This window comes from Sylvia atricapilla, chromosome 1 (assembly GCF_009819655.1).
Source record: "Sylvia atricapilla isolate bSylAtr1 chromosome 1, bSylAtr1.pri, whole genome shotgun sequence".
In the NCBI taxonomy this organism is placed as follows: Eukaryota; Metazoa; Chordata; class Aves; order Passeriformes; family Sylviidae; genus Sylvia; species Sylvia atricapilla.
In genome coordinates this window covers 21,308,549-21,328,287 of record NC_089140.1, presented here as the reverse complement: position 1 = coordinate 21,328,287, position 19,739 = coordinate 21,308,549, and the positions used below count along the sequence as shown (strand labels likewise).

General features: G+C 42.7%; 1 protein-coding gene across 1 annotated transcript in view; it reads right to left on the bottom strand.

Annotated features, from left to right (window-relative positions):
• NMT2 (N-myristoyltransferase 2) overlaps positions 1-12,609 on the bottom strand; it is a 31,723-nt gene extending 19,114 nt beyond the window's left edge. The window contains exons 1-2 of the mRNA XM_066316806.1: positions 12,366-12,609; positions 3,823-3,958 (exon numbers count right to left, since the gene is read on the bottom strand). Coding sequence (XP_066172903.1) covers positions 3,823-3,958; positions 12,366-12,475 — 246 coding nt within the window. The 5' untranslated portion in view covers positions 12,476-12,609. The remainder of the gene's footprint in view (positions 1-3,822; positions 3,959-12,365) is intronic.
• Positions 12,610-19,739: the final 7,130 nt, after the last annotated feature.

Genomic DNA, 19,739 nt, shown 5'->3' with positions numbered 1-19,739 from the left:
AACCTTACTTATATTGCCTTGTATTTGTTTGCAATTATTAGAGCAGATAATACCTTTCTGCATCATACATGTAGGAGTTAACCACCTTGCTGCTAATGTCAACCATGCCAACAACTGACAGTTAAAGACAATTTTAACTGAAGTAGACAAACATAACACAAACTCACTTTCCACTTAAAAGTTGAAGAATCTCTGTTGAAAAGTTATTTTAAAATCATAAACCTAAGTGTTTCTAAGTTGAACTGTTGAACCCTCACTTTTGATCGCTCTGAGTAAATGTAACAGGAATGAGATTTTTTCCTGCAAAGGACAGTACAGAGGAATAATGGTTAACAAGCCTCTAAATCTAAAGGGATTTTTCCCCCTCTCTTTTGAAATCTGTTTGTTTTGTTATCTTCCTAGTGGTAAGTCCTGTTCTGAGGCATATCAACAGCATGCTTGTGCTCAAGTTTCCCTAGAATGCAGTGCAATAATGCATCTAAAAGAATAGTCTCAAATGTACTGGAAAATTTTAAGCAATTCTGCACAGAGATTTCAAGCCAGACTGGCTTTTTTTACTGAATAGCAATGGACTACTATTTCCATATTTCACTTTCTTTCTAGGATTCATGTGTTGGAAAACCACCATAAAATAAATGTAATAATGATGGTAAAGCTTACTTTGGGTGATGAGTCTCTGGTATCCTCAATCACAAAAGGAGCAAAACTTAGTGCCTTGAGCTCAAGCAGCCCATCATTTACTATTTATAATAAACACTTTTATTATCTAAATAAATGAAACAAAATGCCTGTTTAAGTACTGCAAATGTCACCTGTAAGTGTGCCTTGAACACCTGTCAACTGAGCAACTGTGAATTAACAGGCTTACACACTTTAGAGCAACACTGTTCCAGCCTAAAAAGCCTATCTTATTTCTAGATCAGGATAACAGAGACATAAATTACTAATGTCATAAGATGAATTCTGACATCTCATCAGTGCATCATGAAATAGTACATAAATGCTGACATACTCTAATTTATTCTGTATATTTATTTAAAGTGTATAATATGTCTTCTACATTAAAAAGGCAGAAAATCTAAAAAAAAAAAAAAAAAAAAAAAAAAAAAAAAAAAAAGTTCCTAAGAAAGATATCTTATTAGCATAATAGTAAGTAATGTCCAGGTACTAAATAGACATCAGGAGGAACCCCCTTTCATTTCAAAACCTTCAGAGATCAGCCTGAGTAAGAAGTTTACTTTCAACACTTTTTGTTTTCCTCTAATAGAAAGCAAGGAAAACCTACACAGACTTCACATGAATTACAAAAAGAAAATACAGCTCTATTCTTTTATTTGACTTTAGGGCAAATATACCTTCACAGCACAAGATGGCCCTGTCATACAACAGGGCTGAGGTATGAAATAGTGTTTTTGCCTTAGTTTTGTGGATGACCTCAGGCCTTGGATATCCCTGTGCACCACAGAAGTCAGAAACAAAGTTAAGGACTGTTGAGCAAACTAATCATGCATGGATCCCTGAAAACAGACCAAATGCATGTAAGGATGCTAAGGGATCTGACTGATGTCAGTGCAACTAACATCTATTAAGTTTAAAATAGCAATAGGTGGAAGTTTCCTATAAATGGATAAAAGGAAATGTCACACCTGCTTTCAAGAATGCAAGGGAGAGGACTCAGGGTCAATACCGTTTAATGATTTGGACTTGACAAAGAATACTTTCTCTGCAACTGCACAGATGCTATCTAGAGGAAGAACTTCTAGAATTGTTGATATGCTGAAACATCGAGCAGCTATTCGAAGCTACTCTGACAAGCTGGAAACAGAAACTGAATCAAGTTCGACAAAGGCAAATGCTAAGTCCTCCATCTGGGACAGAAAAAGCCCATGCAAAGACAGAGGCCAGCATGGACTGGCTAGGAAAAAACTTGCAGAAAAGAACTTGGAGGTCCAGGTGTGCAGAGGGCTGGACATGAGCCAGCAGACTGCTGGCCAGCAAAGGACAGCTGCATACTAGGTAGTACCAGTAAGACTGGCCAAGAAGTCTTCTTCTTTATCTGGCACCCCTAAGGTCACACCTTACAGTCTGGGGTTCTCCATTACAAGAAGAATATTGACAGAGTGTTATGAGTTCTCTGGAGGGCACCAAGATAAACGGGGGACTGAAGTACATCACACACAAGGAGAAGACAATGAAAGACCTTGGTTTGTTCAGCCTTAAGAAGAGAAGGTTGAGAGAGTAGGAGAAATCTTATTACTGCCTATTGGGAGAGTATTAAGAAAGCTGAGCCAAATCTTTTCACAGGAACACAGTGACAGGACAAGAAACAAAGGAGAAAAACTGCAAACTAGCAAAATCTGTTTAGATATAAGGAATCACCGCTTTTTTTTAACCAAAAACTATAGTCAAACACTGGAATAAGTTACTCACAAAGATCATGCAGTCTCCATCCTTGAAGACCAAGCAACCTGATCTAGGCCTGTGCAGCCTAATCTAGCTGGACCTGCTCTAAGCAACAGGTTGGTCAAAAAAACCTTCAGATGTCCCTTCCAATCTATTATTCTGTGACTAGGTTGTGTAGGCCACTAGTGAGTACAATGATGATTGATAAGATTGCAGATATGGCAAGCTTTCTTCGTCTGAGTGCAGACAGCTTACATAACTGAACTTATTATAGTGAGAGATGGAAGTCTTGTGAGATGGCCAATGAAGTGTCCTCAGGGTCACTGTAAGCATACAATGCTAACAATCATTTACTGCTATGATTACACTCATGCCAGTGTTCAAAAGGTCTACTAATACTACTATCACGTATAAGGAAGGCAGAAGCCAAGGAGACTCACTGTTCGCTTTACTTATCTCCAGATTGATACATCTGTTTACAAACTCACATGACCTCAAGATCCTTTTTCAAAATCATTTTCAATGAGTTCAGGAGCCCCACTGAGTTCTGCCTGATGATCTTGCATATATTCTCTTTGAGGTAAGGTGTACAATGTCATTCTCCTCTAAGATATAGTCTTTTCAACCAAGAGCAAGCAAACACTAAAAGCCTGTTTTCTATAATATATTTAATATAGCACAATAATACAAAATGTAAGCATTACTTGAGTAGCAGACAGAATAAATATATTTTTCCACACTGATCCAGACCAGCAGTCTAAGATGCTTTCAAAAAATCTAAAGCAGAATAGTAGTCCAAAACAAACCTGCAACACAAAATAACCCCCCAGGCAATGTTGATGCATTTGTGACTAGAGAAAAGTGAAAGCCATAAAACACAGCACTGTTTTCTTCGTAAGCCTGTATCTCCATGTTTGAGATTATCGCATTTTATGTAGGAATACACACTGCTTGCTTGCCCTAAAGAGACTCTGGGTTACCACAGCAGGCTCACCTTCCCTCCTCCTGGTGCTGCTGCTGAGAGCGCTTCATACTGCACAAGTGACCAAAGCTGCACAAAGCCAAGTTAGATGGTGGCTAAAAACTAAAGGCAAATCATCAAATACAAAATCTATTTTAAAGCATTACCACTGCAGATTATGATTCTGTGCAATGAGGTTGTCACTAGCCTGAGTTCTAACTGCTGAAAGAGAAAGACAGAACTCCTCCTCTGCCTTTCTCGCGGTACGCCACTGTGGTGGTGACAACAGCTCTGAAAACACCAGGTCTTGGCTTCCTTCTTTCTGTTCAGGACAGGAACCGTTTGCTTAATTTTCACACACTAAGGCAGAACTTACAACTCACTTTTACAACGAGCAACACGCAAATTAAAATTAAAATAGAAAGCAAGCACAAATTAAAACAGAACCAGGCTCTCACTTTTGAAGGTTGTTGTATTTTAATCTCCTGGGAATCAGATGCAGAATCTGATTTGGTGCCTCCAGAATTTGGTTTCTCCTTTTTTCTCTTCTGCTTCTTTTTCTTCTTCTTCGCTCCCAAATCCCCTCCAGGACTTCTGCCAGAGATTCAAAGAATGTGCAGTGAGAAAAATCAATACCACGGAGCCTCAGATTTAAAAAAAGTTAAATATGGAAAATGCAGCATTTTGATATGAAAAATCTAACAGTAGTTTGAATGTAAAGAAAAGGCAGTGGAAAGAAAGGAAGGAAGGAGAGAACTGAGAGCATTGACGAAAAACTTCCTGCAAGTGCTGCCTCATTTGTTGAATACTCTGACAGCAGCATAACCAGGCATTTTGACAATTTGACTCATGTCAAATTGTGACACTACATAGAAACCAGTGCTCCTCTCCCATTACCCAGCACAAACACAAAATTACCAAATTCAACAGTTTAGAGGAACAGAAAGTATGGGAACTGAGAAAAGCAACCTCCTTGGAAACTCAGTAACTCTTAGAGCCCCAATACTTTTCCCCCTTCATGCTCAACCATCAGATACATCTGAATTTGAGAAGAACCCAGATGAAACATTCTGTTTTCAGGAAATTTTGTTCCTAACCTAAGCTGCAATGAAAGTCTTGCTGAAATCCCAATAAGAGACATCAAAAAACTAACCAAATATTAGTGCTTTAAAACAATAAGCACAGTCAAGTCAATTTTAATTAAAAAAGTCCCAGCAACGAAGAGAAAATTGTACTTGAGTATTCTGGTGTAATTTGACTATTGATAACACAAGTTATTCTTAAAGGAGATTTTTATTTAACAAATAATCAAGATTTAGAATTAAGATTAGATTAGAATTTGCAAAGTGTGGGATGTGTTGGCAACTCTCAGACAGAACAAAAATATGAAGGCAATGAGTCAGTTAACACTAAATTGTCTTCAAGAGGCTAATCTCTCAGCAAAACCATATGCACATAATGGAACTGAAGACAGATATCAGAGTTTGGGGGGCTTGGGTGTTTTTCACTGGAAAAGAAAAAATGTGAATGCAACAAATAATTGTTTAATCCTGGAGGGGGAGAAAACCCAGATATCATATGGACAAACAAAAAGAAAAAAAACTCAGAAGAACATAACTAAAGTTATTATGATCAACATAATTGACATATTATTTGCTGTAACATGCTCACTTGCAAGATTATGATGACCAGTCCTAGCATCTATACCTTGTCTCAGCTGATACTGTCAGGAAAACACCCTCCCTCCAGTTGGGAGGCCCAAAGCCTGCAATTAACCCAACAATGCAACTAAGCAAAGACTGATTTTTGTGAGATCATTACTGTACTTTAGAATAGTCTGTAGTGAAAGATCAATCTCAAGAAGTCCTTAACATTCAAGGTTACACTGGGTTATGCTCCCAAAAAGGAAGTGTTGTAAATACCGCAGCCCTTAGAATAGAATAGAACCAAGTTGCTACTCAATGGACAACAGGAGAGCAGACCAAACACACTGGAGAGGTAAGAGAGTTTGAAGCATTTACTAGAAGGCTGCAGAAACAAAAGATGGACTTGTGTAAGTGATGCAGGGAGAAAATCTTTTGTTGCAGAACAAGCATCCTGCTGGATTACCTACATGATCCACAATGAATCACAATTTCATTGAATCACAGCACTTAGGCTGGCACACACCTTTAGGATCATTGAGCCTAGTATTAACCCAAGTCCACTACTAAATTATATCCCTCAGTGCCTTATCTACACGTTTTCAATAACCCTAAGGATGGTCATGCAGCCACTTCTCTAGGGACTCTTTACCAATACTCAACAACCCCTTCGGTGAAGAGATTTTTCATCGTATCCCATCTGTATCTCCGCTGGTGCAAGTTGAGGCCATTTTCTCTTCTCCTCTTGTTTGTTACCAGGGAGAAGAGGCTTGCCCTCACTTGGCTAAAACCTCCTTTCAGGTAGTTGTAGAGAGCAGTAAGTTCCCCCTGATCCTCCTTTTCTCCAGGTCAAACAACCCCAGTTCCGTCAGCCGCTCCTCACAGGACTTACTCTTCAGCCCCCTCACCAGCTTTGTTGCTCTTCTTTGGACATGCTCCAGACAAAAGGAGGCCAGTGAAGGGCTCAAAACAGAACTCAGGATTCAAGGTGTGGCTTCACCAGCCCAAGTACAAGGGTATAATCACTGTCCTGGTCCTGCTGGCCACACTCTGTCTGATACAAGCCAGGATGCCACTGGCTTCCTTGGCCACCTGCACACAGTGTTGACTCTTGGAATATAATAAAATTTAAGTCTATCCGAAGGCCTGTATACCAAGCTCTCATTTTGTACAGAATTTAAACAAAAGAACAGACCTAGAAGCCTGGCAAGTGGTTATAAATACAAGCCAGTAAAACCTCACACACGTGTACAAGAGCTAGGACTTCACCACCTCTATCTGGTGTCCCTAAAAATACGAGGGAAAGTGAAAGTTATTTCACCTGTGCTGAGATTCATTTAAGTATTTTATTTTTTCCTACAACTGTCCACAAACTTGTCTTTCCCTGTAACACCTCACATATAGCAAACAAATGATGCCACTGTGTCCCTGAGCTGGGTCCCAAGGGTTTGTACGCTGAACATCAGGCTATTCAGTTTCAGTAAACACTGCTCTTGAAAAGACACCCTCAGCAGGCACCAAGCCCTGAGCTGGAGCAGTGCAGCTCACTTGTCTTCTCGTCTTTCAGAAGGATCCGGCGTCACATGCACCACAGGGGAATTTTGCTCACTAGGATTACCTGAGGGTCAATGTTTTATTTAGTTTGGTGAAATAATGAACAATTGATCTAAAAAAAAGCTCAGCAGCTATGGAGAAAAATCAGCTTTGCCAAGCCTTACTGTTATCCCCAGTCAAACCATAATTTTACTAGGACAACCAGAGAACTAAAGATTGGCTCTTGGACCAGTTCAAGATCCTTTTCATACAGAAATGTATATTCTTCAGCTGGGAAATAAGAAAGACAGAAGTAAATTGCTGTAAAATATATGTGGCATTTAAAACTACACTCCTTGTTTTCTAATTTTTTTTTAATCTTCCGAAATCCTAGTCCTTGGTTTATGACCTTCAGGTTTAAATCTTTCACACTGTCTGTTGCAAAATAAATACCAGTATCTTTGTTTGACAGGTTATCCAGGAATCATTCTGAGCAATTATTTATGCACATAAATAACTGGAGTTAAGTCTCCTGCTTAGGTCAGTTTATTTTTTACTGTTACAGTCCACACAATGTAAAAAGAAGATTTAAATAGAGTTCTACTCATCTTACTATTTAGGCATGCCTGCAATCCAGATATTGGGCAGCAGGCAGCACACAGAAACTTCTACTCAGTAAACAGATTTGTCCAACACAAGTTACAACCAGAGATACCAAGCAAATGAGGGCAGAAGCAAAACAAAAACATCTCAGGATTTTTTGTCCTTCTCATGCTCTGCCTTGAAAAGAACTGAAAGGCTCTAAACTTGGGAGTGAGAATGGCTGGGAAGGGAGGAACTTTGTTGCTCAATTGGTAGTAATTGTGCTGGACTTGACAGCACAAAGGATGTGCAAAGGTAACAAGATTGAAACCAAAGGCTCCTATTAAAAGCTGTTCTCGGACATTCTTGTGTGCTGATTAAGACCTGAATTCTCTGTCTGGTCAGATACACCTATATGAGTACGCCTTGAATTATATCTCACACTTAGAAGCTGGGAGGAAAAAAACTTTCCCCATTTTTACGAAAGTTGACCTTTAAGCGTGAAATCTCTTTTTCCAAACTACCCTGCACCTGTAAAGTGACACAACTCCGAGGGCAGGTCTCGTGTGGGAAGCAAAGAAACAATACAGAACTGACGGTGCTACCACGTCAAGTTGTTAGGTCAGGAAACACAACTTTTTCACACATCAGATCAACACATCTGCTCCAGTCCAGCCCACCACACAGATCAAAACAGATTATACAAAGAAAACCATTCAGGGTCAGGCTTTGGGAAGATTTTGACTGTGTCAGTCTAGTGGAGACACACTTCTACCAGGAGAACTTTAATGACAGGAGGGCAAGTCTATACAGTGAGGTTCAGCTATATCCAAGAACAGGCACGGTCCAAGATATTTTTAACTGCACCCACAATGACAATTTTGTCAGTCTGATGAATAAGAAAAAGGTGATGCCAGCATAAGTGACATGCAAATCAAAATTCAGTTGAGGCAGAAGGGTCAAAAGACCTTATTCTTATTCCAAATGCCTGAACCTTGCCCCAGAAACGGGCCATGGATAGGACTCCCAGATAGTCACTCAGGCCTACAGTTTTATGATTTTGTCTGCAAGTCACAAATGCAAGCCCATGATCCCACCCACATACCTTTCCACTTATGTACACACATCTGGTGTTTTGCATAGATGTGGGAAAAAAATACTTTTGCTTCTCCCTGCATGTAGTGGTGTTTTGGTTGGATTGGGGGTTTTTAAACTGAAAAATGGGAATACTTACTGCATTTGGGGAGAAGCGTGGCAAAGGTAGAGAAACCTACTCTATGAGGCTCAGAGCAAATCTATGAAAAGTCAAGATGAAAAACTCAGGGGGAGCATGACAATTACCTTGTTCAGGTGGTCAAACCATTCTGGTTCCCTCGGTTTATCTTTCTCACTGACTAATTTTCACTGTTATTTGAATTTCGTTTTTGAACACTAAATTCTGCTGTCCCAGAAAGCCTTTGGTCATATCAACATCTGTTTTAAGTTACATGGAATGGTAATTTTAAGTTAGCAATTTCTCAAATTTAAAACCAAACATATACTTCAGATGTTTATTTTTAAACTGCAATGGCCTGTGTGGGGTTCTTTCCTTCACAGTACTTCTCTCTCTGTGAGTAAGTGAGGTTGCAAAGCTGCATTTCTGAAGATGTTACATGGATCTTTTTAATCACAAAAATAAGGTCTCATGTATATGGGCAAGACTTCAAAAAATTTTAAAGCAGTATTATTTATACTAGGGCTGCCCTTGGTTCATAAACAAAATGGAGGTTTAGGTGCAAAGGGCTTTCTCATGGCTGTGAAAAACTACCACCACTCCAAGACAATATAGAAAGGTCTTGACCAGAAGGGTCTATAACCTTCAAATTCCACTTACTAACAAACAGCCATGCCAAAGAATCTCTCCACATGAAGATTTCATTTGTATACATTTCAATACTTGAGAATGCAAGGCTTTTCGCATGAAAATCCAGCAGCAATACCTTAAACCCTAACCCAAGAGTACTCCTCAGATCTGCAAGCTTCCTCTGCCTCACTCTTCAAGTCTGTAATCTGTACTCCAAGACATATAACTCACCTGCTAAAACCAAGCACTGCTTCCACGACCCTAAAAATATTTGCTTCTTTTTTAAATCAAGAAGCAGTATTTGTTATAAAGTTGGCCTTTTTTAGCAATAATCATAGGGGTATACTACTAAAACATTCAAAGCAAATAATTTGTGAGGGCTGGGGGAGTTGTTTAAAGGTTGTACTTTTTTCTCATCTGCTTACTAAATGTTTTCTGCCCAAGGCCTTTCTGGCAATGAGCATAAGGAGCTATTTAGAATGTGAGAGACCTTATAAGGCTGGGCATAGCAGGGTGGATCTAGGTGCAACAAATACTTTTTTTTCTACATACACACTAACAAAGATATTTTGTAAACCACACTTTATTACAATACAGAAAAAATACAGAACAATGTGTCTAGCAGGAGCAAACTACAGAACAGGAAAACAGCAATGAGTCACACAACATACATAATCCTGCATCTAAAAAACAGCAGCAGAATCAGAGGACAAAGACATTAGCACAGCTGAGAGCTATAAAATGGTTATTTTCTGCTGTACTCATTCAGAGCTCAAGCACAAAAAACCTGCAAATTAAAAAAATTCCAAACAAAAAAGTCATATATATGTAAAAATCTTGTTTTCTTGTGGGTAATATTCTAAGGACCTATTTTCAAATGTCAAACATCTTGAAAATAACTTAATTTACATGACAGTCCAATAGAGACTGACACACAATATTCTGTCTCCTAAAAGAGTGCAAATTAAAATAGAATGGGATTAAATACTGATCAGCAGCAATAGAGACCACGCAGAATTTAGCAAGTCAGTTGACACAGTCATAGTCTCAAGTAATTGGACTGCTCATAAATTGCTTAAGTATATAAAACCTAATATAAAAGCTTGAAGTAAACTTGAAAGTTACCTCAAGAATTAATACACAATGGCAGGGAGGAAACAGAGAATAATTAATTAGACTCCTATTACTATAGGTTAATCTCTCAGATCAACAGTAGTTCTTGCATGCTCTGCTGTGAGATTTCTCCTTTCATTTGCTGGAAGTCATTTGAGTATTTCAGCCCACAGACAAAGAGTAAGCAAACAAGATTTTTCAAAGATTAGAGGAAAATCAAGTAATTCAAGAGTTAATATGAGACTTCATGCAGCAGATACTAATACTTAACAGGCTTTTTCTACTGGAACGATCTACCACTAATTTAACTAGACTTCACATTACTTGAAAGCATTCACTTTCTTATTCACAGATGCACAAAGCAGCTTTTTAAAAAATACTCATTAAAATATATCTGGGATATTCAACAAAACCAAGTTTTGGGTAGAAGACTATACAGGCTGCAGCTGCTGTCCCTTAGAGAGCAGTGAGAGTCGTGTTGGAGTAGAGCAGCAAGCTGTGACTCCGAACACACCAAAGTGCAATTCTTTGTTCCCTGGCTGCTCCTTACACACTGCACTGGCTGTCACAGCAGCCCAAGCACAGCCACACGCAGAGCTACGCTGCAGAGGACAGCTACAGCCCGGGCACGCACACAAACAAACAGGAGAGGAAACTCAAGTAGGAATTCAACCCAAATGAATTCTGGACAGGGATTACCTGGCTAGCAAACAATCCCAACTAGGATGCCAGGTCGGTTCCTATGAAGAACAATAAGTAAAAACTCTCTGCTCTTAGGACTTTACTTTTACGTATTTGGTAATCACCAACTGTGACATATTTACTGAAACAAATGTAACAAAAGCTCCAAGATAACAAAACACTATTTTTCCCTTTCAGTATCCCAGATTTATATTACTGTAATTATTTCTGATGCAATTATTTTAGTGTGCATGCCATTAACTCAATGACAGAGCAGCAAGCACCAAAGTTTTCCCCCTTCCTGCCTTCTAGACAAGTCAGCCCTCCAAAGTCTCTTAGATTTATCTTGGCACCTTTAAGATTGTTGTCAACCAAATCCTAGGGGCAGGAGACAAGAGAGTCCATCCTCAAACATCAATCACCTACAGAAAGGCTCTCCAGCAGATCAATCGCAAATTCACGAGGAAGATATTTGTGTAGCACTGTATAGATTAACCTAGTTCTATTTTAGGTTACTCCAGCCACTCCTAGCTGCGACAACAAAGCGCCTTCTCTGCAATCACGTTTCTAACCCCTCAAAAAAGAAAAAGTTAAATGGAACCGACTTTTGAAACACATTCCTCCAACTCTCCTGCCCTAAAAGCTGCAGAGCGAGCCGGAACCTTGGCGCCTCGTGCCCGGACGGAGCCACACTGCAGCCAGCCCAACACGGGGCGGGTGGCAGGGGCCGCAGCTAGGCTGGCTGCCTCTCCCACCAGCTCCCCAGGCAACTGGAAACACCGCCTGATCCTCAGCGTGGGAAGATCTGAGACGCGAGATTAGCGGAGAAGGAACTACAACCAGACAACAGCGTCTGCCCGGGCTCCTGCCGTGCTAAAACGCGCTCTGCTCTCCACAGCGTGTGGATCTGGAAGCAACATCTCCCGGAGGACAATGGGTGACGGTGAGGAGGAGCGTCTGCAGGACATGCTGACACAGACGATGCCCGGCCCGGACCCCGGCCCGGCGGGAGCGGGCGGTGGGTGCGGATGTGGGTGAGCGCGGGAGCCGCTCAGCTGGAACCACCCGGAACTACCGGGGGGGACACGGGGGCATTTCTCGCTACAGGGGGCTTCCCGACGGCCAAAAATACCCAGAAACGCCCCCAAGCCCTTAAAGCGCCAACATCAAGGCGGGATTTACCCTCGCTTATACGGCATGATTTCAAGGCCGGTGTCCGGCGGGGAACTGCCAGCGCCGCCACCCCCACAGCTCGGGCCCGGCCCGGCCTCCCGCCGCTCCCCGTACGGGCAGAAGGGCACGGGGCTCGGGGCCGGGCGGCAGGGCCGTCCCACGCCCGCACGCTGCGGCGGGAGGCGGCCCGGGCTGGGGCGGCTCGGCAGCGAGCGGCCCCGGCGCAGGCGCCGCTGCAGAGCCGGGTCGGGCCAGGCCGGGCTGCGCAGGCCGCCCGCCAGCGGGAAGGAGCGCGCCCCACAGCCGCCCCGCCGCGGGACCTCGCCGGGCATCAGGGGAGCCCGGCCCGGGCGCCTCCAGCCCGGCCTCTGCCGCGGCGGAGGACACGGAGCTGCCTCTCCGAGCTGTGCCCGCTCCCCTAGCGCGCCCCTACCCCTTGGCGTGCTCGGTCTCCTCCTCATTGTCGCCGTCTATGCCGCAGGTGTCCTGGTCATCCAGCTCCAGGCTCTGCTGGCTGGCCGCAGACTCGCTGTCCTCCGCCATCACGGGGGAAGGAGGGAGGGGAGGGGCGGGGGAGCCTGTGAAAGAACCGGGGCGCACGGGCAGACGCGGTCCAGAGCAGCTCCCTCTAGCTGCGGTCCTTCCCCGCGCCAAAGCCGGGGGACGAGGAGGCGGTGGCGGCCGCCGGGGCCGCCCGTCCGCCGGGGCCGCCCGTCCGCTGCCGCCACTCGGCGGGGACCGGGGCGGGGCCGTGTGGGGAGACTCCGCGCCCTGTCCCGCCCGGCCCGGCCCGGAACGCCCGAGCGGTGCTGCTCCTGGGCCCGGCCCCGCAATGGCCCCCTCGTGCCGACATCCGCTCACGCCGCTTCCCCGACACTCTGCCCCCGGGGATCCCGTCCGTGGGCGCTGCCCCGCAGCCGCGGGAGGCCCGAGCCCAGCCCCGGCGTGTCCGTCCCGTGGAGCCCCTTGGGCCGGGCCTGCGGCCGCAGGGCCTCGGCGGCATCGACGGGCCTTCTGCCGGCTCCCCGTGTTTCCATCTCGCACCATAAACACTCGGACGCCCAAGTTATTTTCATAGCTCTCCTTGGAGCTTTAGTAGTGACTCTAGATTTGCTGCTAGATGTAGACAAAATACCCAGTTGCTTGTGCAACAAATTGGAAGAAAGGAAGATAGAAAGACAAATAAATTACTTCAGGTGTAGCTCTGTCAGTCACCAAAGATCAGAGCAGTGCCTAGGGGACCCACCACACCACCATAAATCTCAGCTTTCTGGATCCTTCCCCATTCTACCTCCCAGGTTCTGTCTCTTCGCAGTTTTCCATAACAGAGGCAGTCATGGATCTGTCATGGCTACAGAAAATTAACCTGTGTCTACAATTCAGAGATGCTTTTAGCCACCTCAAACGCATGTATGAGCATAGGTCCAGGTGCACAAATGGACTTTGCCGTTGCTGTGTTTAACCTTTTCCTAGCTTTCCCAGAAGAAGCTCCAGGACTTGAAATGAAGCTCTATGAACAAAATTTGCTGCTGGTGGAGGCTGCTGAGGCCACCAGGGCAATCTCAGCACCGTGGGATTCCCATGCACTCACAGCACTTGCTGTTTTCCCAAAGCCTTTGTATTCTTACAAGCTCCATGCTAGAAAACATAAAACTGAATGGTAATGGTTTATACCCAGGAAAACAAATAAAGAGCTACTTGTGTTAAGTATTTGAACTGTTGCGATTTCCAGGGTCCTATCAAGGTTTCTGAATGAGATCCAGAACTTTCAAGTGCTTGGTTTGGCAGTGCTGAAAACACCACATTAAAATGTAAGAATAGGGTTCATCAGTTGTAATTTCTCCTTATCTTTGCACCCTTGAAAGTAATTTAATGTGAGGAAGGTATTGCTTCTGCCCTATTTGATTTAAGGTTTGATCTGGATTACTTTTTTCCATTTTTGATTTGAGGTGGTGTCATATTTTACTCTGTTGTGTATTGCAGGTGACATGTCAAGTAAAAGATCTCACTGGCCAAGGAGAAGAAATCTAAATGTCCTTCCAGCTGTCAAACTCGGATCCTCTGTGTACTGAGCGCTAGCCTGGCGCTGCTCTTTGTCCCACTGCACTTGGTCCTTTACAACTTGTGAGTTGCCACAGAAACTTGTTATTCAAATGTATGAAATGGATTCTGTAATTTACACTTGGCCAAGTATGACTTCCTAGTGTCAAGCCCATCGCTGTAGTGTAGAGGGGAAATGTCTCTGTCATGTCACTACACTTTGAAATGACCTTTAGGAGTAAACCTTCATTCAGTTGTAATGCATAGAAGAGAAAGGAAATCTCAAAACAAAGGCCCAATACCCAACAGTTTTCAATAACAAAAAGCAATTGTGAAGTTGTCTTGTAGCCTGAAGAGATGTTAATCCAGTGATTATGAATGATTTTTTCCCCCTCATATAATAAGCTGTAAGAGAAAGTTGAAAGAGAAAAACAATATGTCAATGACTAAATAGCTGTATTGAATCACTGTGCTGGAGAAGCTGTATATTTCACTGTCTTCTTTCCATTACCACAATTTTCCTCACTTTATTGAGACAAATGGAGTAAAAGAAGCCTGGGTCCTGACTCGTCTTGCATTTTATATTGTCAGTTAAAGAGGTAATATGAATTTCTCCCAGCAAGCTACCCTGCTAGGCATTCTCCCTGGAAGGGGGACTACAGGTGCAGAATGGCTTCTATTCTGTACTTCATAGCATGTGTGAAGTGAAGAATAACCTTATGCATAGTGCAGTTGATATGAGATTATTATCCAGGTTTGACTGCTGCAAGGTCAAATAACAGCACTGGATTGTGCCTTGCCTTTCATGAAAATGTGACTTTTGCTTTTACCACAAGTAGAGAAGTTCACCGTAAGTGAAAGTTAAGCACCTGTCCTGCACTATGGATTTCTGAGGTAGCTTTGCATTTCTGAAATTACGGGACATATTCCCAGAGCATTTAAATTCATTCTGCAGAAACTGCTCAGCAGTCACACTACTTGATAGATGCTGGCTATCACATGTATAGCTGTCCTCCAAAAATAGAGCAGCAAAGTAAAAAAGGTACCTTTGAATTCCAGGTCCCCAGATGCTCAGCCATAAAGTGTTATTGAAGTATGTAACAACATTAGGACAGAAGCAGTAAATGTGACACTTCCTATGTCTGAAAAGGCTCCCCGTGGGCATCTGTAGTTCCAAGATCTCTGTTGTTGCATGTGGGTATGTCCAGGAAACCCTCAAAATGCTGCAGGCCAGTACTGCAGACACAACCCACAGACTCACACCAGTCTAAGCAGACCACCAAAAACCATCAGAAATGTTTAAACTTAACCAGGTAAAGTGTTTGTGAAGGTGCAAACTTACTGTTTTTAATTGATAAAAAAGACCTCTTCCTAGATGTACAGGGAAGATAAAAGCAAAAGCCTTTTATTTTATGAAGATTGAAAAGAAGAAAGCACAGTCATTTTGCACAAAAGCTAAAAAATTATTAACAAAGGAAAATAGACTTTCTTTGCAGGAGATACACTTCACTTAATACTAAATGGCATATCATGAAATCAATTAAAATACTTCCAGCATGTCATGAATTATTCATCATGGTTATTTTCATAGGTCTGCTTAGAGCTTTAGTAGTGACTCTAGATTTGCTGCTAGATGTAGACAAAATACCCAGTTGCTTATGGCAGCAAATTGGAAGAAAGGAAGATAGAAAGACAAATAAATTACTTCAGGTGTAGCTCTGCCTTGCTGCTCCCACTTATGTCAGCCACCAAAGATCAGAGCAGTGTCTAGGGGACCCACCACACCACCATAAATCTCAGCTTTCTGGATCCTTCCCCATTCTACCTCCCAGGTTCTGTCTCTTCGCAGTTTTCCATAACAGAGGCAGTCATGGATCTGTCATGGCTACAGAAAATTAACCTGTGTCTACAATTCAGAGATGCTTTTAGCCACCTCAAACGCATGTATGGGCATAGATCCAGGTGCACAAATGGACTTTGCCATTGCTGTGTTTAACCTTTTCCTAGCTGACTCCCAGAAGAAGCTCCAGGACCTAAAATGAAACCCTACAAGCACTCAAATACTTTGGGCATCTTGGTGGCCAACATGAGTCCCCAAGAACCCCAGGTTACTGAGGGAGAAGCCATCTAAGCTTGGCAGTAAGAAATACTGGGGATTGGGAAGCCTAAATTCCTAGGACTGTACAGGAACTGGATGAACTATCAGGTGAGACTGTGCAGTATGTGGGCAGGGTGGTACCATGCTTCTACTTGCTCTTCTGCTAGTCAATAAAGCCAGCCAGGCACAGATACTGTTTCTCTCAAGCAGCCAGGCACAACTCAGGCTTATTTACCTGCCTAGCAACACATATTAATTACATCCCCATGAGATGGTGATATATTGTGGTGGTGTGTTTTGGTTAAGTATGTTTTATTACTTGAAGTCATTTATAATGGTTTGTTCCATGTACCCCTTTGGTTATTCCCCACTTGGTTTACCCCAGTCACTGTTTTCTGTCAATCCTTTGTTATGTAACCCATGGGCCCTGCCTGTCACCTCGAGGCCTCTCCTTACCTCTGGAAAGTTCTAGGGGGAGCTTCGAGTGATAGGACAGGATTCCAGATTTCCCCTGTGTGTCTATTGTGTCTTGAGCCACGCCTGAGTTACCTCTGATTGGACCCACACAGAAGCCATCCCTCTGTACCACCCCCGGGATAAAAGTTATTGCACAAAGGGGTGACTCGGAACGCTGTGGAGGCAGGCACCCTGGGCAAATAAACCCAGTTTGGTTGACCCTCGACAGTGTCCCCTCTTTCTCTCTCGCGCCATCACTGCCTCCAGCCAAGGGCCAGCCAGGACCCACAGGATCTCTAAGGTGACCTGGTCACTGGAGAGTACCTTTCCTGCAGCGGTGTCAGGGTTAGCCAGGGCAGGAACAGCCGTGACAACGCAACAATATATAATCCAGCATTCAGGCTATTGGCATCATCTATGTATTTTGAGTATTAAACACTGGAGAAGAAAAGTATCTAAATTTTTCATGCAGTCATAGGACTGCTCCTACCTTTACACACCACATTGAAATATTCATGGCATTTTTAAATTAAAGTGGATTTGGATTGCAAATAACAACTTGGTGTAAACATTTTTAATTGTGTAAATTGGAAGCAAAATGGGTCCAGTTTGAAAATTAGCTAGTATTTTAGTGTTTCTCCTATTTTTCTTATTAACATTAAAAAAGTTATTGAGCAAATTTATTTAGACTTTGGCTTCATTCAAGTGTCTACTAGTACTACTTCACATTGGTTTTTTTTTCTAGTTTGCCGCTCTTTATGGTGAAAACTCAAATACTATCTTCCTCAATTCTGAATGAGATGCAAGGATAAGAGAATAAGATTGAAAATAAACAGAACAAATGCACTGAAACACTTCTGCATAGTTGTTACAGTTAACAACAGCAGAAGTAGAAATGGTTAGGGAAGGAAATGAGCTTGTGATCCCATATGTTGCACACCAGTGTCCATGTGACTCACACCTCTGGTGTTTATGGTTTGTCTCACCCACTCCACCTTTTTTTAGCCCCCTGCATACCATGCTTGGGGAGCTGCAGCCTCACCTGTTCCCACACCCCACTTTCTGATGGCATGTATTGGCTGCAGTGGTCAAACTGGGCACAAGCACTCTCAAAGCACCCCATTCTTTCTATTGCACTCTCATTCAACTTTTTTAAAATTCCATTTTCAAATGCAGCTCATACCTTGTCTCTTCTATTTTACAGCTTACCTTTGCACAGAACCATCTACTTCTCCATGCTGGTGCCTGCATTGGCAAGGGCCATGGGCTATACAGCACCAAAGAGGGTTAGGCATTTACATGCATAGAAAACATATCAGAGCATTAAAAAAATGTGTATGATAAATACAAACCTTTGTGCTTAAAGGTATAAGTGATAAGGATAGAAAGACTTTCATCCTGTTACTATTGCTTAGTAGAGATAGTTTTCCAAAGCATCTGTTTTTGATGATTGTTGGAAGTAGGATACAAGACTTAGATCAAACACAGGTTCACACTGGTTCCAGCACTGCTCAGTTCCTCAGTTCCTAGGGTCTAAAGCCCCAAAAGATAAGAAATACTTAATAATTGTTGGGAGTTCAGGGCATTCCTCTGGGTGCCTTGGAATGCCACAGACCTCAGCAGAGAGGTTTGGGATCTGTACAGGGGGGTCTTGAAGCTGTACAGAGGGGTAATAAACCCTGGCACAGAGCCCAGGAGGACACTGCCTTTGACTTCAGTCCATAGGAACGGCTTCCAACATGGAGAGAAGAATTACAAACCACAAAGATGTGAAAACAGTAGCTTAGTTTAGTGTAGGATGAGAAATTACGTAGTTTTGAGTTTTTAGAATGTATGTACATCGGGAACAAGATGGAGGATTTAGGGTGGTGCCCTTGGTTCTTCCTTCTTCTCCCCTGGCCTCCATCTTCTGTTGACGGTGGCACAAAGTAGTTTAAGGAGATTGGGTCAGAGTAGAGTTGATAGTATAGGTGACAGGCACTGGAACATAACTCTAAACAGGCAATACATAGTTTTCTGTATAAAGAGGCTGTGACATCCCACTGTGGGAAGAGTTGCCTCGTGTCCCAGCTGCTGTTCAGATCTCAGCTGGGCACAGAGAACATTGTGAGATATGAAATAATAAACAACATGGAAAATCGAGGAAACAAGACCTTGAAGACTCCACTTCTTCCTTGCGACCTGGCTCAAGGTTTTCAAAGGCAAAAACTCTTAGCAACCTTAATCTTGGGCACAGAAAGCCAAAGCCAAGAATAATCAGAGCTGACAATTAAATAATTATTACAAATATATACATATTTTGCATTTTAACATCTATTTTAATTCTGAGACCCTCTCAAACTATGTATGTGAACGAGAATTAGTGGTGACAGATTTTTTGATAGACAGTGTTGACACATACTGCAGGAGCTCTGACTGATACTTAGCAATTACTTCTGCCTATCCAATCTCCAAGTCAATCCAATTTACCCCCATCAGCTCTGCAATCAGTTCTCCCACTAGCCTTTTACACTTCCCCCTACCAATGTGCCTGCTGTTTCCTTCTCTTTGCAGGGAGGCTGCAGGTACAGCCAAGCTGCTTTATTTCCCCCATTCTGGATGAAGGGAGCGATAGTTCCTTGAATTATTCTTTATCTCTTGACCATTTCAATAGTTTTTTCAAAATGAAAGTTTTTAGAGTTCTCTTTTTGTCTGTTTCAGACAGTTCTTTACTCACAAACAAAAAAGAACTCTTTCCTGTGACAGATGTGCCTTCTGGGCAGTTAGATGAACAGCATGGTTCTGGATGCACACCTATAGCATGGAGAATTACACTGATGTAGGAAGTGTCTCATAGACATAGTGTCTTCCCTATGAAGACAAAGGAAAATCAGACTCTATTATAACTTTTCAATTTCTGTGCAGTTTTTTTAGATTTTACCCTTCAGAATTTTACAACTTTGCACAAAAGACTCTGTCAAGTGTGCAACAACTGCAGAGTAACTTACTTAAAATATAGGTACTAGACAAGCTTTAATCACAAAATTTATACATCAGGTCTAGGTTAGAAGGCAGGTGTGAATAAATCTTGTGGAAGTTGGAGGTACAGCAGAAACTCAGCATCAAGCATGGTTTTGACCCTGCAATGTCAGCCCACAAGGACAATTAAGTTAATTAATACAAGCCTTTATGGGCTCTCATGCTGGTTCTTCCAGTCAGTCTGGGCGAGCGACC